The sequence below is a fragment of the Sebastes umbrosus genome, chromosome 4, assembly GCF_015220745.1.
Source record: "Sebastes umbrosus isolate fSebUmb1 chromosome 4, fSebUmb1.pri, whole genome shotgun sequence".
Lineage (NCBI taxonomy): Eukaryota > Metazoa > Chordata > Actinopteri > Perciformes > Sebastidae > Sebastes > Sebastes umbrosus.
Window position 1 is genome coordinate 18,315,747 of NC_051272.1, and position 26,710 is coordinate 18,342,456.

Consider the following 26,710-nt stretch of genomic DNA (forward strand, 5'->3'; position numbering starts at 1 on the left):
ATGTTTAAATGTGCAAATGAATAACTTTTGGTGAATTTCGGAGAAATGTACAGACGGAAATAGACAAAGTAGTAAAAATAAACTCCTAAATGTGTATTTAGGATGTTTTCTTACAGAAGCAAAAATGACCAGTACATGAAAGATTATGTTTTTCCTGGGGTGTCTCGCCTTAAAAAGAGGATTCTTAATACTTTTTCCGCTAATACCAATATTGAACCTAGTCCCTTTGTCTGTAAACTAAACAGTAAAAAAAGAAAAGAAAAAAGCTTGTAGGTTATGACTAAGCCACCAAACTTGAGTTGAGAACGAAGCACACAACAGTGAAGGCCAGGACATACTCAGACTTTTTAATATTTAATACCCAGCTGACTTTACCTGAAGGCAGCCAAGCAGACTAATTTAATGTGGATTTATATACAAGGTGTCTTGTTTAACGTAATGCATATCTAATCAAGCATGAGCACAGGAAAGCAATTTCTGCAAAGTAATTGAAAGCAGACTTTGTTTATATGAGAGAGAATATTGCTAAACTCTCGGCACCGGATCGCCCAGAGCGTCAACGGGACGTTAAATCTCTTTTTCAAGCACCGTTTTGAAGTAAACGGGCAGTCTCTCCTTAGTGGCCCATCAACAGTTCTGCTGATTGATAATCTGTTTTAAAGCAGCACTAAATAGCTCCTCATAACTGAGAAAATGCTACAATTTATCACAGACATTTAAACTCTGTGCTTCTCTTTAGTAACATCAATAAAGTTAGCATTTCTTGTCATATTGTCAACATGCTGACAGAATAGTGCAGTGCGAGTATGATGCTGTCAGGCATTATGAGCCTCATGTATCCTGCAGTGCAGCTGAACCTCTGTGTTCAACATCTGTAATGTACTGCTGTCCTGTGCTTCCATCTAGTGGTCACAAATGATTCTGGTACTAGTTGTTTGGAGCAGTGGAAACACTTCATTAGATAAGAATGTTGTGAATTAATTACATCTATCTTTTTCCAATAGATTTTGACTTTTGGACTCAACAACACTCTGGAGTTATTGGAAATGTTTAGATCACACGAGTCAGAAACAATCCAACGCAGCCACGACTGGAATCTAATTCTACTAACAGTATAATACTGATATTATTATTCTGTCTTGATCTCTATCTGCAGCTGTGCACAAATACCAGGTTTGACCAGAATGTGGCCTATTAAGTAGCAAAAAAATATATATTTTTGAATAGTTTTATTTAGAGACCGTTGTATAAATTATCCAGGAAGTCTGTTATTAGGATTTTTCTTTATACAGTACATGTGCAAATCTAAATTCTGGCGCACCCTCTGTGATCTTTGGCGCTCAACTTAGGGGGGCCCAGACCCCAGGTTGGGAACCTCTGGCTTGGAGCATTATGCAATGTACTGTCAAATTTGCGTTGTATTCAATTTACTTGCATATACCAGGGTTATTATAGTAAACTACAACTGAAACTAAAATGAAAATAAGCAGTGAGAAATATTTTTAGCAATCTGAAACTATATATTTTAAGAAAAACTAAAACTATATTGACTGGGTATAAAAGCCAATAAAAATAAAATACATTTCTAATTTTTTTAGCTCTAATATATCACTACCGAACAAAAGAGACGGCATGAATTTACGTCAACTCTCGTGACATTGAACCACAGAAATTGAACGGACTTGACCTTCCAGGAGATGCCGCTATTGCTGCACTAAAGTAGCTTGAAGAAACATCAGGCCATTCCTACAGTTCTCCAACCAGTTATTTTGTATGTATATAGCTACATACTTCTGAGACATCATAGCTGGCCCTAACAAAAACAAACTAAAACTAAATCCTTCTGAAAAAACTGAAACTAAACCAAAACTAGCAAACTCGCTGAAAACTAACTAAAACTAAAATAAAAACTAATTGAAAATTCAAAACTAGTGTTTCAAAGGAATTTTATTCCTGAGTGCAGTGAAGGCAGGAGAGTTTCATCAGTGACAGAAGCAAATTATATAAAGAAAGAAATATCAAGAAGAACTGGATTATTCAAACTCTACTTTGCTCAATATAAATCAACAATCAAGAGACAGAAAACATATGTAGTGGACAAAAATCAATACTGTGACAGCTTCACAATGACTCCTCCTCATGTGCCAAGTATCAAATGTGACTACCGGTGTGTTACACACAAATGTGCAAACAAGAGCAGCGCCACAGTAACTAAATATTCGCCACCATCCTTTACTGAATCACATCACACTCGTTTTCTATTGGTTCAAATACAACATATAAAATATTTTTACAAAACAGCTTTGGTGACCCATGTATATACACTTTTGCATATATAAAAGTGTGGAAAATGTTTAAATATTATCACTAGAGCTAAATATAAAAAGGTTCAGAGACTATTGCACAACAGCCAGGTGAGGGCAGAGGGGAGTGATCGCTGGAGCAGCCGTTGGGCGCTTTTAGGGTTTTCTGCGCCTGTAAAAGAGAAGAAAGTTAATCAAGCACTGTACTGCAGAGGAAACGGTATTCTCAGATGTGATCTAAAGACGGCTTACTTGGTGATCCCATGATGCTCAAAGCCAGGGCCCATGTTTGATCCGGCCCTCATCTCCACAGCCACAGAACACTGCAAACAAAACACCAATTAGGACCCAAATCTACTCTGAAGTGTTTACATGAATCTGATGATAAACACTTTGTTGCTTCTTTGTTAAATGTTTGTCTATGCCTGCAGTGGTTGTGTGTTAAGAGGGCTACATGAGCTGACTTGGGGTGGATTATGTACAAAAATATGAATAACGCCATGCACAGAAGATATGATATAAGACTAGTTAATTGGGTATATCTCTAAAACAAGGGCCCTACAATAAACTAGGGCTGCAACTAACGATTAATCTGTTGATTGTTTTCTCAATTAATTGATTAGTTGTTTGGTCTATAAAATGTCAGAAATGTTGATCAGTGTTTCTTAAAGCCCAAGATGACGTCCTCAAATGTCTTGTTTTGTCCACAACTCAAAGATATTCAGTTTACTTTCGTAGAGGAGTAAAGAAACCAGAAAATATTCACATTTAAGAAGCGGGAAAAATGACTCAAACCGATTATCAAAATAGTTGGTGATTAATTAATTAGTTTACAACTATTTGATTAATCGTTGCAGCTCTACAATAAACCTTATCTTATGAAGCTGATGTTCAGTTCTGTGTCAGAGATGTATTGATTTAACTCTAGTGTAACTGTTGAGCCTGTAGTTAGAGGGTGTTGTATCGGGCTGCATTTTATTTAGAGTTGAGTGATCAGTCATTTGACACAAAATTATCCAGCGCCAATTTTGATCATTAATTGTTTAATTTTTACCGCTTTTCTTTATCATGTGTGATTTATTAGCATTGTAATATGAATAGGTTTTGGGTTTCGGATTGTTGGTGAGTCATAACAACTAATTTGATGATATAACATTTTATTTTATATACATGTTCATTGATTAATGGAGAAATTCAATAATAAAAATAATTGTTCGTAGCCTTTAAGTATTATGAAATTCTCTCCGATCATAAAATTTTCTAACTAAAAGAATGAGAGCCATATGTTTGGATGTGTTTTAGATTGGGCTGCAAGAATTTTGAAAAAATATCAAATTGCGATTATTTTGACATTGCAAATGCGAAATGATTTGCAATATTAGAGGGTGTGATCATTTTTACATTATTCTCATTTTCATTGAAAAACAAATGATTATGTTGTGATTTTTGCGGGGATCTGTACCAAACAACGATGTTTTCTTAAGTCTGTAGAAGATGATGTGTAGACCATAACATCTCTGCAGCACAATATTTAATTTAAAATGGTATTTTGACACACATTTCACCTTTAAACAAATATTGTGGGTTCCTCCTCATTCTGAAAATTTGAAAATTACAGTAGGCCAAATTGCGATTTTCATTACATTTTGATTAATTGTGCAGCCCTAGTTTTAGACTGGCCACCTAGCTCCTACATGCATGTAAAGTCAAGTTAATTTCATGATCCGTCTGCTTTCTAAACCAAGACACACATACGTTAGTTTATTGGAGCCTAATCAATATTATTATCCTACCCTCGACGCCACATCAGTCCAAGCTCCATCTCCGTTGGCAGGGGTGCCTTCTGCAGATCTTCTTTTGCGCCTTCAGACATAAATGTAAAGAGACAAAAGAAAATATGTTGGAACATCATTATAACAGCCGGCGACTAAATCTGCAGCTCATTACTGGCTGTCGGCTGCTACCTTGGGACTGTGGTGAGCTCCTGTTTCAGTGTCTCAATATCCGTGAACTGGACCGCCTGTCCCCCTCCTCTGGTCTGAATCACATCACCCTGAAACAATGAGGAATAGCCAATTTAAGTTAGTAGTTCATCCTAGTTTGTTGTTACACATAAAACAGAAGTTACATTGTGGGTCACACTATTGCCTCTAACCACTGTTTCATGCTCTCCATGCAAGATGTAAGATACCAAAACGGGCACAGACAAAGCTCACATGCTTCAAAGACCTGTTTATAGATGACTTGAAGGTTTAACTTGCCAAAGGCCCACTTCTTTAGATATTTACAGATCAGACACTGTGCAGTCTCAAATATCCTGCTTTCCTAAAGGCACCTGACACCAACAGTATCGATCTGGTGCTCTACTTCGATCCAGTAACCAAAAGGATCAGTATCGGTTCTCTATGACTTAATATCCGGCCTGAAATGTGCCCCTTTAACCAAAATAAAAGCAGCTTTTAGCCACTCATAGGCCGCGCTGTCTCGGACGATATTCTCAAGCAGTTCCTGATTTATGTCAAAGAACATGACTTGCCGTTGTGAGAACATTAACCTTGTACAAGGTCTCTTGGTTAAATATCAGTAACGAAAAAGATTTTAGAAAAAAAGAAGTGAAATGTTTTCAGTAATTCATAACCAATTTTGAAAAAGGATCATTGAGATGTACCCACTGAGATGATGCCGACACTCGAGACACTCTGCCCTAAACATGTTTTTTAGAATATGCAGCAGACTAGAGTGGGGACGTTGTAATTTTCCTCTCCCAGAACCAGAAGCAAACAGCGACAAGCATGGGTGAGATTGATGCAGCTATACATATATAGAAGTTACAGAAATAAAGTCTTAAAATGAACATAGTCCTTTGATGAGTGTGAAACATACATGATAGTATTTATTTACTGCACCAGCTACAGCAGCTTCTGCTGTGATTGAAAATGTTGGTGGATACCTAAGACTGATAATCAGAATTAATTGCTATTTGGTTTCATTTCATTGAACCTAACATCAAATGCTTTCCCTGGGTAGATTTTTTTTTTTTTTTTTTAAATTTGCAGCGTACTTACCTTAATAAGTTTTGTCTGAATCTCCCCATCAGAGGCGACCTCCTGGTGCGTTAACACGTATCTGTCGCACTTGGACAGGGCCTTCTCACTCGGGGTAGACACCTGGATGGCATTGGGAATGACCGGCTGCAAAACTGTACCCAAGTCCAGGCTGGAGGAGGGTTTGTGGTCCACCCACTTCTCCCCGCCAGCAGAGCGGGAGCGACGGTGCAGCGGCCGCACCGGCGTCGTCGTCTACAGAGCGGAGAAGCATATTGAAAAAGAAGAAATAAAAAATGCATATGACTAAGCGGGCAAATGATTACATCAAATCCTGACAAAGATATCCGTCGGAGAACCTAAATTTGGGAAAGACTGTCAAATATTCTGCCTGATTAAAAAAAATAAATCACTTAAAAACCTGATCAGAGACATTATAAAACGTTATGCTGCCTGTAGCTAACTCACTGACCCTGTAGCACCTCTCAATTATGTCTAGATCATATATAGGGGAGATGGCCTCTTCTTCCTCTCTTGCCTGACACAGAGCTCTCCTCCTGGTCTGGCTGGCTGAGGAGCTGGCTGGGGACTGGGTCCTCGTGGGCGTACGAGGGGAATAGTAACCCTGCCTGCTGTCCTTGGACGCCTGCTGCTCCCATGAAGAGACACAGTTAGACACAGACGTAGAGCTACTGCTGCTGGGGACGGGGCAGCAGGGTCTTGGGTTCATCTCAACCTCCTCATCTTCCTCATCTTCCTCATCTTCCTCAACCTCCTCAACCTCTTCAACTCTAGTGGCACTGACTGGCTCTGGCACTGGGCTGACATGGGGAGGATCAACTGGGCTGACATGGGAAGAATCAACTGGGCTGACACGGGGAGAATCAACTGGGTACTGGGGAGCAAAGTGGACAGACTGCACAATGACAGACATGCACGGTTAGATACAGTTAGTACAAAGAAATCACAGAATTGAAGAATGAAATGTTACAGTAGCTGGAGGAACAGGGCAGCAGAGATCTGCAGTCTAATGTAATCTAATACAACGGCCTTGAAACACATTCGACCTTCGTGAGGATTATGTTACATTTCTGTTGAGTGTGTGAAAGAGTTCCGTCTATTTTTAGAGCTGCAACTATCAGTCGATCGGCGGTTTGTAATTTAAATCTACTAAATGTATCTTATAAATTATTTTGACAATCAATTATTTAGGTTATTGTTCGAGCAGAAATGCCAAACATGATGTTTAGTAGACCAAATAATTAGGAATTAATCTGCAGATCAATCTATGATGAAAATAATCGTTAGTTGCATGCCTACTGTATGTAAATATAGTTACAAAATAATAAGAAGACATTTGAATATATTGCATTGTAGAGCTGAAACATCAGTTGATTCATTGATGGACATTTTTGCCTGATAAATAATCAAAGTTGTTGCAGATTAATTCCAATCATTCGCTGGTTTCAGCTTCTTTAATTTGAGGATTGTTTGTTCAAAACATTTGTAAATTGAATATCTTTGGAGCTTTTGTTTTTCAATGTTTACTTATTATATCTTTACATATTTATTATATCTTGTTTGTTTTTTTACTGATGCCTCTCATCTCATCTCTTAAGACATTTGATGATGACACCTCGGACTTTGGAAAGTTGCGATGGACATTTTTCACCAGTTTCTGAGACTAAACAGTTGAGTAATTGAAAAAATTATCCATAGATTAATCAATAATGAAATTAATTGTAGTTGCAGCCTTATTCCAATGCAACTCAACATTACAGACAACTTTAAAAGTTACCAGAGAATCAAATTTTAAGTTTCACCACAGTAGTTACTGCTGCATGACTAATGCACTGTACTACATTATAATGCACAGGTTCTTATGTTAATGCATCAACTGCCATCACATTGGGATTAGTAATGTTAGTCCGGTGAGAAAGACAGATACATTAATCAGGAGCTGTGCAGGTGCTCCAGATATGCACCGTCAACACAACGTACAGGGACAGGTGAGGGCGAGGCCGATCTCTTTGTAGGGAGGCGTTCTTCTCTGGAAGGCCGCTGAGGCTGAGGCTGAGGCTGCGTCTGACGAGGCTGCGTCTGACGAGGTGGAGGATCAGGACGACCTGAATGATCAGGACGACCTGAATGATCAGGACGACCTGGAGTCTTGCTCTCCGTCACGATGGCCTTGAGCTGCTTCAGCTTCTCGTCTTTCACCCAGAGCTTGTTTTGCATCTCCAGCTGCATCGCATTAACGCGTCGGTCCTGCACAGCAAGAGGTATAATGTTAAAGCTCAACACCACTGACTGTATAAACGATCATTGGGAAAGTTGACGCACAAAATATTCCAAGGCGTGCTCCTTTAACAGTCTACAGTGCATAGAAGGCTACCCAATTAATCAGCCTGCTCCGAGAGGAGTAACTCACACATTCTTTCGACCACTTGTGCTGGGTGTCCGTGACCACGCCGTGCATGCGCTGCTCCATGCGTTTCTTGTCACACTGCTCCCTCTGCAGCCTCTGCTCTCTGGTTTCCAGTTCGTGCTTAAGAGAACGCTTGTCGTCCTCGTAGATCTTAGTCGTTTTCTGCAGGATGTCAATCTGGAAGAGAACCATGTTGGATGTTTAAGAAACTGAGCAACATATCTACCAAACAATCCAGCAATCTCTGGGAGGTTTCAATGTTTTTGTCTGTCACCTTGTGTTCTTGCATCCTGGTTTTCTTCTCCAAGCGTTCGATCTCTGCCCTGTTGCTCTGGATGATGTTATCCTTATCCACCAGTTTGCCATTTTGTTCATGAATGAAATTGTCTTTGGAAATTAGGTTGTTGTCCAGTTCCTGAAGCATGGACTTCATCCTGTTGGCTAAAATAACACGAAGGAGAGAACATGAGAGCCAAGATAAGAAATGCAATATTTCAAGTAACCTGAACAGTCGAAGCTGCGAGTTGTGGGTTGAGGTAGGATGTCAGCAGGCACCAGCGTTGTTGTATTCGTCAATCATCATCTGCCTGATCCTGTATCTGTTCTGCAGAGCTTCGATCAGCCTGGGCAGGGTGATGTCATCGTGGGGGTCGGTCAGCTCAGAGGAGGGTAAAGGTGGGAGGCTGTGCACCAGGTGGTTTATAACAGAGGGCATGTCTAAAGGAAACGCAGAGAATTAAAAGGTGCTAAATTTGAAATTCAGAGCATTAGTATAGCAGCGAACAACTATTTTCAATGTAAAGACATAGACATCCTCAAGACTCAAGCCAAGTGCCGGAGTCTTGCTTGCAACCTGCTGATTAATGTGAAGGAGGTTAGCCCCAAAGTGAGCAACAAGAAGTGGCTCAGACTCGCTTAAAGTAAACCAACGCTATGCTCATTATAGTGACAAGCCACCCGCCGGCCCTAACAACTTTTCTGGCGGAAACCATGTCCTCGTCTACATAGCCATGCATTTTAATGCATGTGAGTCTCTTTGTTGTGTCCCCCACTGGCTAGCTAATCGCTCTGCACTGCGCTCATACAGCAGTTATCGCTGATAACTTTGTTTAGTTTTTTTGTTTTTATTGATTGACAATACATTTAATATGCAATTTTTCTTAAAGTTATTTCTCCTATAATCCAGCTCATCTTACATTTGGTCCAACATATGTTAGTAAAGTGTCATAATACTGTAAACAGTCTTATTTCGAATATTTGGCTTATACGCTGCATAACTTACCTATTGGACCGCCACGCTCGTCCAGCTTGCGAGACAGTTCCTCCTTAAAGGCCTGGTTTCTATGGCGACGACCTGGGGTGAAGCCACAGATGGGCCTGTCCACTGGCCGAGCCACCTCCACCTCTTGGGTCATCTCTGCAAACCGCATCACCAGCTGGACAAATAGAGTGCGTCTTTTGTGCGTCAAACAGAAAGCAACTTAACATGTTCATTCAAATAGCGTTTGAGGGGACACAGTGAAGGTGCAACATGAACTTACCAAGGTTTCCTCGTAGTCGTCAACTTTGGGATTGACACAGACAACCATTTTGACTTTTCCCTCTCCGTCAAAGTAGTTCTTGAACAGATGGGTTACTTTAGAGTCTCTGTAGGGAACCATCTGTAAGAGAAAACCTACATCACCTACATGGTTCATCAGTAGATATGACAGTATTCAGCTTTAGTGGCCATTCATACCCTGTTTGTGCCACACATCTGGTTCTCTCGAAGTATCTCGATGCACGTCCGCAGATTCAGCAGAGACTGATTAATGTTACCTGCGATGTAAGAACGTTGTTTAATCTCACATGAACTTCAGCTTCAAATAAAACTGAATTTCGATGTTTGGTCTAACAAACCTGCTTCACGTATACGGGTGCCTTCTGCCCCCGTCCTACCGGTGCGCTCACTTCCTGCCAAGTCCACCAGGCACAGCTGACTAACAGTCACCTGGTTTTTATCCTGACAAACGCAATCAAAAAATACTTCAGTTTCAAAACTGGTGCTTATATGAATACGAGACCAGACATTTGGTTTCAGTTTCAACTGACCTGGAGGATGTTGTCACCATCTGCATCAAGAGGAGCCTGAGCCAGTTTAACAATGAGCACACTGTGGGAGCGACTGGACTCTCTGTTCAGGCAGGTGTTCGCCGTCTTTCTCTTCTTCTGGCCTAGAACAACATGTATAGGCGTCTTTTCAACCATGTTGTTTCACAGATAGCATCCTAACCTGCAATTTCTACTATTTTAGGCACAAAACTCTTACATGACCTGCTCAGAGAGAAGATTAACTGAGGTCATTTCCTGGCCAGAGCCGACCCGGAGGCCAGCAATGCCAGGTCAGTCACATCTACAATCATCAGTGCATTGTTTTCCTTACTTTTTTTTTTTTTTTTACTTCTAAATGCAACAACTTACCTTTCCAGAATACTTGAAATGCCTCCTCAGCAGACTTGACTTCAACCTCCATACAACCAGACACGTACATGTTGTGGTTCTGATCCTCTCTGAGGGTTCTGGATTGAGGCGGTCTTCATTGAGAACATAAAAGTGTTAGTCACTGACGACGTGGAATTTCATTTTTCATGCAACAGATGTGTAGAATCAAACATATGGAGGGGGATATTAATGTTGCTTGATTCCAGCCATGAAAAAAATAATCAGTGACAATCATGAAGTGCCATACAAAGCAACAGACAGCAGGTTTAAGGACATTCAGGAGCTTTGCCATAACAAAGACTACAAGCAGCAGGGGATAATGTAATGATTTTGTAGGACTAAATGAACACTCGTCAACACTGGAGACATTCGCTGGTGTAGCTGGCAGTCAGCAGCGTACCAACATTTGGTATTGAATGATTGCTCAGGTTAATACTTTTCTTATTCTTTCAAATCTGAAAATTTTAATTGTAATTAATGGTAATTGTGCTTTAGAAGGAAAAAAAGAACAACACACCATTAATCGATTATTAACACAGTCTGTCAATTTACAAATGTTTAATAATTTTAGCTATACTTGGCTTTTTGCCAAAAAACATGTTTATATTTCTCTAAGTAAGACCATGTTAGAAATAAATTGTCATTTTAACATGTTGTCCCTTCCATTGGTGTTATTTGTAGATCCATAAATAAATCAAATTAAATGGAGTATTATTTTGTAGCGGTCCTGAAACCCAGCCCTACTAACTTCTTAGTTGTTGTGACAACTAGATAGGATTTTTTACTACAAGAAGTTTCCATGACAAGTTTGAAAATGTGTCCAGCCTTGACGAGGTTCTATTTACTATCTAGACTGTAGATTTTTGTGTAACGAGAATCTTAATCAGGCTACTAGTCTGATGATGTACGAGTATTCACTGGCCACATACATGAACTCAGTGTTCTGGCGCACAGGTGTGCCTCCACCATTCCACCTAGTAAAAAGAAAATACAATAATTGTCTTCCAGCTACTTTGCAAAAGAAGTAATCACCTCTACAAACTACTACACTTTAAATATCTTAATGTCTCTGACTCTGAACAGTTAAAACATGATGCTGATTCTCTATTCATCAGTCTTTAAATACATGTTTATATATCTGAATTGTGTTCCTTTCGCTTTACATTTCCTGGACTCACTTTGGTTTGATTGCGTCCTCCTGATTCTCCTCCAGGAGGTCATAGATGTAGTTGTTGTAGATTTCTATGTAGGAGACGAAGACGGTATAGCTGCTGTCCTCATCCACACCATCAGATTTATAAGCCTCCTCTGACTTAATCATGTCGGCAATTTCAGGATCAAGCTTTTGTCTGGAATTAAAGTAGTGTATTACATGTTATAAATCATTTACACTGCAGCAGAACACTGGTGTTTAACAGGACTCAGACTTACCTGGAGGAGGAGGGTGTTTTGGGAACAGACAAGTTGTTTTCACGCCTTTGGCGCTCCAACAAAGCATCGACTTCATTCTGGACCTCCATGCCATTTTTGTCATCAGTCTTGAAAACCTGAAGAAAAAAAATTAAATTAGATAAATAAATGTGCAGACTTTTTAAAAAGTATTATTAAATTGTGTTGGTACAAGAAATTATCAACAATGAATGTTTACTCTCTTACATATCTTTTGGCCTGGTAGGGTCCTATACTGTTGAAGATCATATCAAGTGAGCGAGGTAGAAGTCCACCCTGGCCTGGAGAGCCAGTCATGGTGAACGTCTTTCCACTTCCTGTGACCCCGTACGTGAAGAGCAGACCTGCAACAACGCAAGAAAATGCAGCAAAATTACTGATATTTAGTATGCAAATTAGGCAGCTGGCTATAGTTAAACTTATTGTTGGAATAACAAATGTGGCTTCTTCTTTCTGGAGTTGGCCAGTGCTCTTACCATTTCTTCCATGGATGAGGTCTTCGACAAGAGGTTTGGCCACATGCTCAAACAGCTCCATCTGAGATATTGACACTCCAAAGACTTTTTTGAAGGAATACTGTGTCTGAGAGGAAACATAATAATGGCATATTTTAGGGGAAATATATTACATTGAAAGAATAAGGCTGGCTTTCTCATATTTCTCTATTGTCAACAAATGACATAAAAAAACACTAAAACCAACAATGTGCTTAGAGTTGTTCCGATACTAGTATTGGAAATGGAAAAAAATGGTATCAGAACATCTCTAAATGTGCTATTTTGTCTCAATACTGTGACTTTCCCAGCCGTTCTGCGGCACTCAGCCACAAGCCCATTGTTTTCTACTTTCGACAAAGACTATTTACTATGTGGTATTGACACATGTTAAATGTTCTTCATCATAATTAAGGAACATTTCACATGTGCCATTTATGTGTTTTTAATAGTTTTTTTAACAATAATCGCTAAAATATATCGGACTTTGTCTACACAGACAATACTTGTTAAAGGGACCGTTTGTAACTTCTTACACGTATAAATCAATCCGGGTCGGTGTCCCATGCACGCTCGCTGGTGTCTACGTTGTTCAGACTCCAACATAAACTACACGGAAGCACCAAAGTTATATCTAGTGAAGCCCATCTTGCAAAACAGTGCGGTCGGAGGACGCAGGGTAGACCGTAGCTTTGGTTTCCAGAGCCGGAGTCTCTGCTGTACTCTGCTCCTCTGCCTGCCTGCTTGCCTTCACTCAGCTCGCTCCACCTCACGTGCATGCGCGCACACTACACACTGCAGTGCATGTACAGTGGACATTTGTGCAGAAATAAATGCCGCAGATCCTCCAGACCAACAGAGGTTTTCCGTGTCTTGTGAAGTGACGGGGCTAAGCAGCGAGAAACGTTATCGTCTCCGACCAAAACGTTGTCGTCTCTGACAACACTAGGATCAGCATTGATTCATGGAGAGACCTTCGTCTGGTCAGCTAACATTACTGCCAAGCAGCTGAAATATAGAGTGATATTGTGGTTTTGGCTGACGTGTGTCACCTCATGCAGTACCTGTTGTTTTTGGTCTTTTTGTGGGATTTGTTTATAATAACAAAATGCAGACTATCACCAGCTGTATCCTCTAAATCAAATTAGACAGTACATGATCATTGTGTAAAAGGATGACAAATACCTGTGCTATTATTACTTTTTAAGTACTAGAACTTGGGAAACAAAACAACATTAATACCTCTTTGTACTCTCCATTGCGGTTTGTTTTGAAGCCTTCAGGGGCGTGCAGCTGGATGGTGGTGCTGCTGATCACCTCGATGCAGCACTCCTCGTCCTCCACACCCAGAGGTCGCACACGGCAGTACACCTGAGCAAAAAGTAACGTTGCAGGACGTGTGTGTTCGTTTACTACTCTTAGTTCATTGTGACTTTGGGGGGAAACAATTAACTGAGCTTAACGTTAACTACAACCTGTCACACATTCACATATCACATCCCCCAAAAGTAACGTTAGTGAACGCTACACGTTGAGTGAGACTCACCCCAACCGGGTCTTTCTGGGTATTGGAGGGCTTTTTAGGCGGCCTGCGGGGGGTTTTACCCTTCCTGAAACATAATATCATTTCATTATTAACAGTACATTGTCAGCGTGGTAACAGAGCCTCGGGCAGGACCGGACAGACGGCTTATTACCCCCCGGCTAACAGCTAGCGGCTAGGCTAGCTAGCTAGCTAGCTAGTCGCTAGGATGCCGTTAAGAAGCCGGTAAACTGTTAGACGACATGTAGCATTAGCGTGATACTCCTAGGTAATGTACTTTAAACGCAGGTGTTTTTAAATATATATATATATATGAAGCTGTACTTACACTTGTCTGATCATGGTAGCTTCTTGCTCTTCTTCTTGCTCTTGTTCTTGAGGTTGTTGTTTTGTTACCGTTCCTCCGGTTAGTTAGTTTGAACTTCCCTCCGCCTCAAATCAGAGACGAGCGTTTCAAAACCAGCCAATCAGAGCTCACAACCAGTGATGACGTGTTTCCGCTTCTCTCTTCCAGGGCCTTGTATGGCAAACAACAGGAATGTAAAGTATGCAACAAGTCATCAGATGAACTGATACCTGCAGACAATAAAGCATAGAAACCATGCAAACAAAAATAAATAGCAACAAGGAGAACAATTAATCTTTGTTTTAGATAATAAGGGACTGAGAGGGTTTATGTCAGATTGTTGTATCTAACTGTTGCAAGATTAGAAGTAATCTAGTTTGTTAATATATCAGAGATGATATATCATATGTATACATACAGTATAATATTTAGGTTTTAACCAGTTAAAGGGACTATTTGTAACTTTCAGAAATGCTTCTTAACAGCAACACCTGTGGCCGTGAAATCAACAAAAGTCAGCGTCGGGCTCGCGCTTGCTCGCTCTCAATATACCTGAACGAGCATCACTCAAAACAGTGAGGCGACACAAGTCAGCTAAAACCACAATATCACTCTATATTTCAGCTGCTTGGCAGTAATGTTAGCTGACCAGACGAAGGTCTCTCCATGAACATGATTTAGATCTGATCTAAGTGTTGGCTTTTCCTGCCTAAGTGCAGGCTGAGGCAGCGGGGCTCTCCAGCGTGTCTCCCTGCTCTCTCCGCCCGCAGCCGGAGAGAGCAGAGGAGACACCGGCACCCGGTCGGTAACGAGAAGACTACGTAAATCTCTGTAGAGCTCCGTCACTTCACAAGACACGGAAAACCTCTGTTGGTCTGGAGGAGCTGAAGCAGTTATTTCTGCACAAACGTCCCCTGTACATTCACTAGATATTCTCAGAGCTTAACTAACTCTTCTGCAGTGTGGAGTGAGCGCGCGTTCACGTCTAGAGGTGGAGCGAGCTGAGCTGTCTGAGTGAAGGCGAGCAGGCAGAGGAGGAGGGTACAGCGGCTACACGCGAACGCGCATATGCGAGCGCGCATGTGTGACGACCCGCTACATTTATGCGCATACAAAGTTACAAATAGTCCCTTTAATTAAAAAAAAAGTTAATATTAAGATAAGATAAGATAAGATGAACCTTTATTAATCCCCGGAGGGAAATTCAGGTGTCAAAGCAGCAACATCAGCAAACAGAGTGAAACACAGGAGAGGTAAAGGTATACACAAATTATAAAAACAATAATAGAGATGTAAAAGATACAGACTGAATGGGTGACCATAGTGTGTACAGTCCGTCAATAAATAAATGTAGTATGTGCAATAAATAAATGTAGTATGTACATATGTGCAGTCTATAAAGTGGTATATAGGATGTATAGTGTAAAGTAAAGTGTAAAGTGCGCCAGTGGTTAGAGTCCAAGATGGTTGTAGATAGTGCATGTTTAAAGGTCTTAAAGTCCTAATAGTTCTCATATGGGGTCAGTCTTGGTTGTGGAGCCTGATGGCTACCAGCATGAAGGACTGACCCAGGCGCTTTGTGTTGTGCCGAGGGGGGATGAGTCTGTGGCTGATGGTGCTCCTCATCTTGACTAGCTCATCATGGAGGGTGTGGGAGGGGTTATCCAGGATAGCGTCCAGCTTCCTACTTATATAGAGGCCTAAAGATTTAATGATTTGCATTGTTATAAACGGATTGTAAATAAAAAATACCACAAGCGACCACTAATAGTATATAGAATAAATAAATATACAGAAGCTAGATAGATAGATGGATACAGTAGATGTATTGTTTAAAAGAGTTATATGGTCCTAGTTTTTAGTGTTAGTTAAAGGTCCAATATCGTGCTCATTTTCAGGTTCATGTTTGTATTTTGGGTTTCTACTACAACATGTTTACATGCTTTAATGTTCAAAAAACACATTATTTTTCTCATACTGTCTGTCTGAGTATGCCTGTATTTACCCCCTGTCTGAAACAGTCCATTTTTGCGCATTTCAACGGAATGGCAACGGAATTGCGTTGCTAGGAAACAGCTTGGGTCCATGTTTACATCCTGTCAGCTGATATCATTCACATACACTGCAACAGGAAATAAACTGGGACACATTTAGTATGTTTATGTTTAAAACTGTGAAATGGTCTAAATATTGTAGATTTGTGATGTCACAAATGGACAGAAATCCTAACAGCTTGTTTCAAACATACAGCTTCTGAATATGGTCTGTGTGTATTTCTCCACGGATTTAGTGTTTTGATACTTTCACAGTATTTATATCTCACTTAAACCTGCTTCATGATATAAAAGACATGAAAATCTCACTTTTTACAATATGGGATCTTTAAGTTATAAGGTATTTTAAAATATCTTTATGATACAAAGGGTAATGAAAAGAAAATCTGAGCTTTTACTATTAATATATCATGTGTTTGTGTTTCGTGAGCTTTTCAAAATAAATAAAGTCTATTACTATTATCATTATTATTAGTCGTAGTAGTAGTAGTAGTAGTAGTATTTACAAAGGTTAGGGGAAAATTACAAAGCTTTTTCTTTCTTTAAACACTCCATTTTAATTATGTAACTAACCATATTTATTAATGAATCAGTTATGTATCACTTTGACCTCCATAATTATGTGTTTTTCATAAATATAGCCCCTCAAATGAAAGAGAATCAGAATCAGAATCAAAATCGTGTTTATTGCCAGGTGTATGAGGTATACACTAAGAATTTGCTTTGGTTTTGTTGGTGTAAATAAGCAGTATAATAACAAAATAATAGATAAAAATGTTAGAATAAAATAAGAATACAAAAATTGAAATTCTACCAATATACAATATACAAGCTGATCTAACGTCAGTCTGTAGTCCTACCTAAACTACAAACATGGCGTCCACTGAGGGCTGCTGGTAGATAAACACTGACACCTGCCGGAGACCAGCTGCAACACACGCACAGTTACAAAACACAGCCATGCAGCATCACACCTCTCACGTGTACTGTTGCGTTATACAAACCAAGGCCTGTTAGAAGGAGGCTAGGACATGATGTCTTGGGATTTGGGATATAACACATGCGCAGTGTAACTGGAGCTGTGGTTGTGCGAGTGCAGACCAGGTTTTTATATGCATGTGTAGTGACCTAGCCTCTTTAAATAGTCCTTGATGCAAAGACTATTTCCTGCTCTGAAGCTGCACCATTAAACAGTGAACATCTGCAGGTAAGCAGTCTGTTTTAACTTCATTGTGGCAACTAGATGAGTAAATCCTCTCTGTTGTGTTGCACAATAAGAGTCGTTGTTTTTTTTTAAGTTGGGGGAGAAATGAAAACGAGACCGAGGAAGTCAGCAGATGCGTCTGAACCAAAGAGTAAAGTGCAGAAAAGAACCGAGGAGAGCTCTGGTCCGACTCTATCCAAAAAACTACGAGACAGAAAAGATGGAGAAACATCCAAACAACAAGGTGTGCAGCCCTGACAGGACAGCTTCAGTATATTACACGTGAAATGTTCTTATCATGATCAGTGGTTTTTGTCTTGCAGCAGCAGAGCCTCCTCTCAAGTCTGCAGGAGTCAAGAAGAGAGGAGGCTATGGGAGCATTCTGCACTACATTTACAGGAGCACCCTGGGACAAAGTCTTCACACACAGATGAGACAGGTGAGACTGCTGCTGGTGTTCAGGCTGCACAGAGGGACAAAATGCACAAACTTAACAGTGTAACTTACTTTTAAATATAATGCAATAGCTGTATGTGAATGTAGGAGATGTTCTCTACATGCAGTACAGTTTAATGCATCATTCCATGTGTTGCATCCTTTTCTGTTATGTTGAAACAAATATTCATGGTCAGATTAACTCACCAGGGGGCATTTAAAGGTCCCATATTATGCTCATTTTCAGGTTCATACTTGTATTTTGTGTTTCTACTAGAACATGTTTACATGCTGTAATGTTCATAAGAAACACTTTATTTTCCTCATACTGTCGGCCTGAATATGCCTGTATTTATCCTCTGCCTGAAACGCTCCGTTTTAGCGCATTTTGACAGAATTGCTACAGAATGGCAACAGAATTGCGTTGCTAGGCAACAGCTTGGGTCCATGTGTACTTCCTGTCAGCTGATGACTTCACATACACTGCAACCAGGAATAAACTGGGACCCATTTAGATGTTTACGTTTCAAATTGTGTCAAGGGTCTAAATATTGTATATTCGTGACATCACGAATGGGCAGAAATCCTGACAGCTTGCTTCAAATGCAGAGTTTCTGAATACGGGCTGTGTGTATTTCCCTGTGGATTGGGTGTTTCGATACTTTCACAGTATTTATATAGGACTTAAGCCGGCTTAAAAATAAAAAAACATGAAAATCTCACTTTTTTATAATATGGGACCTTTAACTCTTCTGTTGTCTCTTCCAGTTAAGGCTGTATATTGGCAAGAATCTGGCGATTAGATATGGGGTTAAGATTCAATATATTGCAATACTGTACTTTTTTCATCCCCTCCATGCAAGATGTAACCTACAAGGATTGGCACAGAAAAAGCATATCATGCTTCAAAGTCTTGCTGTGTATTGGCAAGAATCTGGTGATACGATACGTATCATGATACAGGGGTTACGATTCAGTATATTGCAATACTGTAAGTAAGGAGAAATTGCCATAGTATAAAGAACACACCACCATATGCATAAAATCGTAATAAAAAAAGTTAACTTTTTTTTTTTTAAAGTTAAAAAAGTAATTTTTTTTTATGCAGTCAGAACAGTTGGATCTGCATTTGAATATATCACAGTCCCTGTAACATCTAACATCATAGCACTACTTTGCACATACACTGAGGGGGCGCATATGTTTGCAAATTAAATGAATTGACAGAGTTAATCTTTGCATTTGAACTATTAACTAAAAATCAATACAGTGCTTTCGAAGATCGATACAGTATCCCAAAACATAATATTGCGATACTCAATCATTTCAATGTTGTCTTGCATCCCTACTTCCAGTGTCTGCAGGAACCTTTTGTCCGCTCGCTGTCGTCCTATCATTTCCACGGTGCTACGAGCCCCTTCGACCGCAGGGTCACCTGTCTTGAGTGGCATCCCACTCATCCCACCACTATGGCTGTTGGCTCCAAGGGGGGTGACCTCTATCTGTGGGACTTTGAGGTGCCCATGAAGAAAAACTTTCTTCAAGGGGTGAGTTCCTAAACCAGAATGACCAAGTCGTTCAACAAATTATCCATTTTTAAAACATTTGTAATTATGACATTTTGAGGCTGGGATTTATTTAAAAACTGCAAATTACATTTACTTGACGACACACTCTTATTGGTTCTCTGCTTAGATGGGGGTTGGAGACTCAGTTACAGACATGAAGTTTAACCAGTTAAATCCCACTCAGCTGTTCACCTCGTCTATGCGTGGTACGACAGCTCTTCGAGATTTCACTGGGTCAACTCTAACAGTGTTTGCCAGCACAGACATACTGAAGTAAGACTGAGTCCTCTTGTTTTCTGTAAACTACAGTTAACAGCATCAGTCTTCTTATCAGGTGGCTCATCAACATTGGTGTGTAGTGCTGATAACTGCCCTGTGACAGGCCTGCTTTAATGTTTCTGTGCACAGGGCGGAGCAGGAGACTTTATCGGAGGGGTGAAATTTTGCCCGACGGACCTTTCTAAAGTCTATATGGCCTCTGGTGCGGGCACGTTGACCCTGCAGAGCTTTGAGGGCCACACACCCACCGTCCTGTCCAGAACTACAGACTGTGGACACGATAACCACAATGTTTGGTGAGAAAACTGCTGCTGAGAAGACTGATGCTCAGCTCAAAGAGATGCTGTCATCTAGTTGATGTTAATGTTAAATGTAATGTTTGCATCTCCAACAGCTCAGCTTGTCATGAAATAAAAAAATAACTTTGTTTTAAGATTTGTAACACCGCATTTCTTAGATAATCAATGTGTTTTTATTAGAGCTGCAACTAACGATTAATGTGTTGATTATTTTCTCGATTAATCGATTAGTTGTTTGGTCTATAAAATGTCAGAAGCAAGAGGAGCAACCTTCAGTTTATGTGAAAACTTTAAAATCACCAAAAAAGGAAATAGTTTTCACGGGACAGCTATGATAAAGAATATTACATTCATTTATTAATTAATTTTTTGGTCATAAATGTATTGTCACACTATTGCATCTTTAGCTTCATCCCTGTTTCATTTTCCATCGGTTATATCCAGTAAACTCACTGTGTTCTCTGTTTCTTACAGTTACTGGTACTGCTGCGTCGATGTGTCTGTGAGTCGACAGATGCTTGTGACCGGAGACAACGTGGGCCAGCTTGTACTGCTGGGTTTGGATGGCCAAAAGGTACGAGTCCATTCCCAGTGAAGTAGATCATTATTCTACTGTATTTTAATGAGACAACAAAGGGCTTGTATTTCTCAAACAAGCAAATATTGTAATGAATTTAAAAGGTGTGTATTTTAATTTTTAATTTAATTTGTAGATTTTCAGCGACAAGTTGCATAAAGCCAAAGTGACCCATGCAGAGTTCAACCCCCGTTGTGATTGGTTGCTGGCGACGGCCTCAGTCGACCACACGGTGAAACTTTGGGACCTGAGAAACCTCAAAGACAAGAAGAGCTTCCTCCATGAGATGCCTCATGAGAAAGCGGTCAACTCAGGTAACACTCTCATTTAACAAAACTCTTTATTAAGTTTCACCTTTCCGTCTTTGTGACATACATTCATTTTTTTAGAACATTCTGCAACATTTGTGCAATATAAACAATATGAAAGCAAATTATGCATTAAGTGTAACTTGCCCTGACTTTTGAAGGGACATCTGGTAATCTACCATACATGTTACCATTAATATAGATAATAAATAAAGTAATCAGAATCAGAAATACTTCATTGTTACATTTGCTATACAGTTATATAAAAGCATAAAGAAATATGATAAAAAAAATAGAAGGAGAAATATAGGAAATATTTACAAAAATGTGCATCAGACACATACAATATACTGTATAACCACAGTGTAAATAAGTAAATACAAAATGCTTAGAAGTGGAATCTATTCCACAATCTATAAGTGTGTTAAATATAAATAGCTATAAGTTGTAGTTAAACGTGTCATTGTTGGTGTTAGATGCAAGTGACTTCTTTCCATTTAGTTCAACTCTGTTCAGTTTTCTTAATTTATTTGATGAAAATGTGGATAAGAACCTAAAAGAAGTTTACGGCCATGATTTGTATTACAGTTGCTATGGCTGTAAAGAAAATCTACATGGTTTAGTAAAGCTGTTTCTGTCGCCTCCTCGCAGCCCATTTCAATCCGTTGGACTGCTCCAAGCTGCTCACCACGGATCAGTACGACCAGATTCGGGTCTACTCGTCTCCTGATTGGTCGAAGCCTCAACACATCATCCAACATCCGCACAGACAGTTTCAGCATCTCACACCCATCAAGGTTGGTTTCTTCTCTAGATGTGTATGTAATCAAAAAACAAAACTATCAAACAGAGTTTAGTTGCACAAATGATCGACATACAAACAGCATGACAGCAAGACACAGGCAGTATTCAAAACGGCATACTATACTTGCAGTACGTTCTGATTTGGCCAAAATGTAGCATGTTATATGGAGTATGAAAACAAAAGCAAAATCTACAGTATGCCAAAAATCCCCGGATGTTGTACTGATTTGGGAAAAAAAATCAACAGTGGCCAAAAACTGCAAGTTTAAAATAAAATTGTGTTATTTCATCACTAAATTCACTTCTTAGTATTTGGGAGGCAATAAATCAACTGTGTACATTTCTAATATTGGCAGTTTTAGGAAAATTGATGGAGCATCGAAAATTTGACTATATAAACTGTCATGACGGCAAGCTAGCGCCAGCCTGGCAGTCACGCTCACAGACTGCTATGAACTGGCTAGACCCCTATAGAGACCGGTCTCGTAGACAAGAGGCTTTTATTTCCTTGTTGAGGGATGGTTTGTTTAAATACCACAACACAACCTGTGGTTATCGGCCTTTTTGGAGTTGACAAGCTCCACAATCGCCCACGGGTGTAGCTAGACTACAGACACCAGGCAGCGGCGAGGGAAGAGGCGAGGGAAAGAGCTGCCTTTGACGGGGCAGAGAGATACCTGTTGAGACAACATGACCCTTTTTAACATGACTCTATTATTTATAGGGATATCAGTCAACTGTTTTGTTGCTGTAACTGAAAAAGCAGTTAGAGTAAATTTTGTTGATCAATGTTTTATATTATATCATCGTTGATGATCCTGTTTGTCTTGTAGCTGGTGGAGCTAAACCTGCAGTATCTTATAAAGTAAACAAACATTCATAAAAAAAAAAAAAATCAAAGCTCAATGAGTTGTATTTTTCAATAATATTGCAATAGTGGTACAAGTTTTTTTTTTTTTCACTAGTGCTTTAAGAGCTTGTTTAAAGGCTGAAGACTGGCCTAGCATACTGTAAAGTACATCACTTTAACAGTTTCATGCTGCATACTACTGAGGTATGCAGTATATACTGCGTTCCTCAGTAGTACATAGTAGGCTGTTTCACATACAGCCACAGATGTCATTACATTGACAACAGAATACTGTTATTATTTCTCTGTAGGCCACATGGCACCCGGTCTATGACCTAATCGTGGCGGGCCGCTACCCTGACGACCGCGTTTGCCCCGGAGATCAGAGGACCATCGACATCTTTGATTCCAACACCGCAGAGCTCGTGTGTCAGCTGCAAGATCCCAGTGCTCCAGGGATCAAATCTGTGAGTATTTTTTTAAAGACACCGTAAAAAATCAGGACCAAGACATGAAAACTGTAGCGTTTAACACGGAGAAATATTTATTTACAGATCAACAAATTTAATTCACTGGGTGACGTGATTGGATCTGGAATGGGTGAGTTTTTCAAACGCACATTATTGATAGATGTGTTATCTGATCAAACCAGTTCTGTGAGAGCTGAAGCTGCTTAATGTTCACTCACAGGTGTGACGGTGCTGGTCTGGGATAGACAAAAGTCACTGATCAGTGATCAGCGGCACAAGTTGGAGGAGGAGGAAACCTCGACCTCTGTGGACACTTTGAGAGGCCAGCGGAGGAGTCGGCAGCGCTCCAGCAGGGACAGGAGAGCTCCTGCTGTGGATGCAAAGCTCAAGAAGAAACTGGTTTCTCTGGAAGAATCAGAGACCAAAACCAAGACTAAGACCAAGACTGGCTATACTAAACAAAAACAAGCACAGACGAGGAAGAAGTAGACTATGTAATAGTGTGGCTCTTGTAAATCCATGTGTATATATTCCTTTGTTTACTGTTTGTTGTGTCTTTTTATAAAGTATTTTTCTGCTGTACTATAATAAAAATTATCATGTTTCCTACATATATTTTAAAGCTTTTTTGTTATGAATACACATTACAGGAAGATTTGAGGCAAGTGATTTATTGCATACACCTTTATTTCATACAGAATGGCAGTTTGTGCATCATGCATAATTGAAGAGATAACTTCCACGTAGTTCATGGACCGTAACGTTTGCCAGCTGGAAGAGCACCTCACTCCAGGCCTCCTGTTCCTCTCTTCTCTCCTGATGCGAGACCTGCTGGGCAGAGTACACCATGCTCAGGACGAGACCGTCGAACTGATCCTGAGTCAGCGGCTTCCTCATCCTCTGATCCTTCAGTGTGGTCACCATCTGCACCATGGATCTCTGACTTCTGGGGATGTTATCATTGATCTGAGATAGAAAAGCCCTGCCCGGCCTCATCGATGCCATCTCCTTGTCCAGCAGGACGATGTTGTTGTCCTGGTCCATCTCAACCCCGCCCAACAAGAACTGCACACAGGATGGAAAAGTAAATATGCTATAATATCACTTACCCTGCAAGGAAAATATTGCAAAATATTTGATTTAGTGTCATGTAGACGTCTGTTAAAGAGGACCTATTATGCTTATTTCCAGGTGCATACTTGTATTTTGGGTTTCTAGTAGAACATGTTTGCATGCTTTAATGTTCTTTATTTTTCTCACTGAACCAAACTCTTCGGACTCTAGAGGCCTGTACTACGAAGCGAGTTCAACATACCCAGGGTATCTTCTCATTATCTGGCTTAACTAACCCTAACAAACGAGATCCCGCTAAGCGGTCCTACGAAGGTGGTTATCAACTCGGTAAATCAACCCAGGGTTTCTCAATCTGGCTGAGTTCACATGATCGGGGAGGTGTTTGCAGCATATGACCAATCACAGACATGGACAAGTCCACAGACTTGCAGACAGACAGAGTGGCACCTTTTACAAAGGAAGAGCAATATTAGACAAATACGAAGAAGTTAAACATTTAATCCAGGCTACAATTAACCCAGTTGAAGCTGCCAAATGCAGGAAGGACAGCTGGCAAAAGAAAAAACTCCTGATGTGTGAATGCGTGAATTAGCAGATTTATTAATTTAACAGAATACTCGAAAGTCAGTTGTAGTTGTTTAGATATAAATAGCTTTTAGAAGTGTAATGGATGAATGATTACACTTCATTATGACATTTCACAAGGAAGTGGCGTATATGACTATTTCAACCTTCTTTCAGCTGCGTCCCTGTCTCTGACGGTGTGAAACGGACTCAAGAGCAAGTAAAAAAAAAAAATATAAAAACATAATTCAAAGCAGTAAACACTCTCAGCATAAGTCCATCTGTCCTTCCTGCATTTGTCAGTTTAAACTGTGTTGTTTTTAGTCTGGATTATGACTGACTTTTTTGTATTTTCTGTAATATTATCATACGATCTGCGCACCGAGCTCTGATTGGTCAGTAGGTTGTGCTTTTATACGAGTTGATCTCTTACCTGGAACATAACCTGCTCCGGAGCAGGTTAGCTGATCAGCATTAGTTACCATGGTGATCTACCCCGGTAAGAAGTGATCCATCTTCGTAGGACAGAAAACCCTGAGTTAACCCTGAAGTTACCGCGCTAATCGCAAATCCTGCCTCGTAGTACAGGCCTCAGCTCTGCTCTAACTAGCTTTATTTGAGGGCGGGCCGAATTTGCCGTTATGCAAATGTATTACTTGGTGACATCACCACGTTATGTAAGAAAAAGGCAGGACTTCAATCAAGGCGTTTCAGGCAGTTCAGCAGGAGCAGTGTTTCTGTTGGGGAGAGTAACTCCCTTTGGCATGGACTTTGGGCTTTGTAACTTTGCAGACATTTTATGCACAAAAAAATATATAACACACTAAAGGAAAGGGAAAAAGCATAATAGGTCCTCGTTGACTCTAAAAAGAAGAACGTACCTCAAACATCAGGTTTGCATCAGAGATTGATGAGCCATTTTTTTGAGAAGTTGGACTGATGCCTGCAGACACATCTAAAGTAGAAAACACTGAAGTTTAACGGTAACATAACTGAAATGTAGAGAAACTGTGCCTGCATACACTGACACCTGTTTGCTGCATATTGATCGGTGCATGCAGTATCATTATATTACAACCTGTCTGTCCTAATCACAGTCCTGATAGAAGATCTTCTGTTTCTACTTACCTTGCAGCACTTGCTCAAACGAAAGCCACAAAATGATCAGAAGGCAGATTTTAAGTTGTATTTTCATTCCTCTTTTGATTATTGCCGATAGATGAAACTCTGCATCCTTCTCTCTGCTTCCTCATCTACTTTTGTAAATCCAGGCAGAAGCAACGCAGCTTGAATACCATTCATTTTTCCACCTTGGAAAAAAAGGACCAAATGCCAGATGGCTGTGATGCAGAGCAGAGACCAATAATTTTTAGATCCTAGATTTTCATCCACAGCAGGCAGAATTCAGAGCTAGCAGGTCTTGAAGCCAACAGAGGCAACTAACCTTTTTCACCCTTTTATTTAAACATTTAAGCTTTACTTTAATGTTGCATTTCCCCATTATATTCACCCTAGCCCAGGGGGTCAGCAACCTTTACTATCAAAATATCCATTTTAGGCAAAAAACAAAAAAAAATCTGTCTGGAGCCGCAAAACATTTAATCATTGTGATGAAGGTAACACAGTTTAAGTATATAGTATATAAGTCTAATGCAGTGAGGGCCCAAAGAGCAAATGTACTACGGATTATTAGGGCCACATTGAGGAATAAACATCTTTGAGATGTGAGATGTGAGATTTCCAGAATAAAGTCAAAACTTTACGACAAAAAGAGAAAATAACACGTGAAATTACTACTTTATAATATTATATATCATTATATAGTCATATAATATGACTTTATTATCATGATATTACGACTCTTTTTCTCTCGTAAACCTATGACTTTATTCTCATAATATTATGACTTTATTCTTGTAATATTATGACTTTATTCTTGTAATATTATGACTTTATTCTCAAAATCTCAGATTATTTTTTCTTTCCTCAATGTGGCCCTAATACTCCGTCGTATCGTCATACCATAGACCTACAACAATGATAAATTAAAATGAAAATGTAAACAAAAAACAGTTATTCATTTCCATGTTTAAAAATCCACAGGGAGCCACTGGAGAGGGGCTAAAGAGCCTCAGG

At 39.9% G+C, this 26,710-nt stretch overlaps 3 protein-coding genes and 1 non-coding gene across 11 annotated transcripts; 1 reads left to right on the forward strand and 3 right to left on the reverse strand.

Moving 5' to 3' along the window:
• Window positions 1-1,931: 1,931 nt before the first annotated feature.
• kif23 (kinesin family member 23) lies at window positions 1,932-14,224 on the reverse strand. Of its 6 annotated transcripts, XM_037765997.1 has the most exons (24): window positions 14,071-14,224; window positions 13,746-13,809; window positions 13,442-13,570; window positions 12,182-12,287; window positions 11,913-12,049; window positions 11,688-11,803; window positions 11,435-11,605; window positions 11,186-11,230; window positions 10,236-10,348; window positions 9,867-9,988; window positions 9,675-9,777; window positions 9,514-9,593; window positions 9,317-9,436; window positions 9,058-9,211; window positions 8,331-8,492; window positions 8,050-8,216; window positions 7,779-7,952; window positions 7,349-7,615; window positions 5,820-6,263; window positions 5,369-5,602; window positions 4,268-4,356; window positions 4,097-4,166; window positions 2,556-2,626; window positions 1,932-2,475 (listed from the first exon to the last, which is right to left on the reverse strand). In XM_037765997.1, exons 1-24 carry the CDS (start codon window positions 14,082-14,084, stop codon window positions 2,460-2,462), a joined length of 3,168 nt encoding a protein of 1,055 aa, XP_037621925.1. In that variant the 5' UTR covers window positions 14,085-14,224; the 3' UTR covers window positions 1,932-2,459. The 6 variants fall into 6 exon arrangements, with proteins under 6 accessions (XP_037621925.1, XP_037621927.1, XP_037621924.1 ...); XM_037765999.1 differs by lacking the exon at window positions 14,071-14,224 and having other exon boundaries at window positions 5,886-6,263; window positions 13,746-13,841; XM_037765996.1 differs by lacking the exon at window positions 14,071-14,224 and having other exon boundaries at window positions 13,746-13,841.
• On the reverse strand, window positions 10,089-10,185 carry LOC119487737. Its single transcript, XR_005206789.1, has one exon. It is a non-coding gene; the product is annotated as a Z30 small nucleolar RNA (small nucleolar RNA).
• A 2,989-nt stretch (window positions 14,225-17,213) lies between the features above and the next one.
• ddb2 (damage-specific DNA binding protein 2) lies at window positions 17,214-23,547 on the forward strand. 3 transcript variants are annotated; one of them, XM_037766009.1, is made up of 11 exons: window positions 17,214-17,349; window positions 17,441-17,590; window positions 17,670-17,785; window positions 19,137-19,328; window positions 19,477-19,622; window positions 20,402-20,501; window positions 20,641-20,818; window positions 21,464-21,609; window positions 22,778-22,933; window positions 23,021-23,066; window positions 23,157-23,547. In XM_037766009.1, exons 2-11 carry the CDS (start codon window positions 17,452-17,454, stop codon window positions 23,423-23,425), a joined length of 1,488 nt encoding a protein of 495 aa, XP_037621937.1. In that variant the 5' UTR covers window positions 17,214-17,349; window positions 17,441-17,451; the 3' UTR covers window positions 23,426-23,547. The 3 variants fall into 3 exon arrangements, with proteins under 3 accessions (XP_037621937.1, XP_037621936.1, XP_037621934.1); XM_037766008.1 differs by lacking the exon at window positions 19,477-19,622 and adding an exon at window positions 19,758-19,924 and having other exon boundaries at window positions 17,673-17,785; XM_037766006.1 differs by lacking the exon at window positions 19,477-19,622 and adding an exon at window positions 19,758-19,924 and having other exon boundaries at window positions 17,215-17,349.
• Window positions 23,539-25,998, reverse strand: LOC119486129 (protein FAM180B). The gene is made up of 3 exons (XM_037766012.1): window positions 25,703-25,998; window positions 25,456-25,529; window positions 23,539-24,001 (listed from the first exon to the last, which is right to left on the reverse strand). The coding sequence occupies exons 1-3, from the start codon at window positions 25,767-25,769 to the stop codon at window positions 23,651-23,653; spliced, it is 492 nt and encodes a 163-aa protein (XP_037621940.1). The 5' UTR covers window positions 25,770-25,998; the 3' UTR covers window positions 23,539-23,650.
• Between the last annotated feature and the right edge of the window lie 712 nt (window positions 25,999-26,710).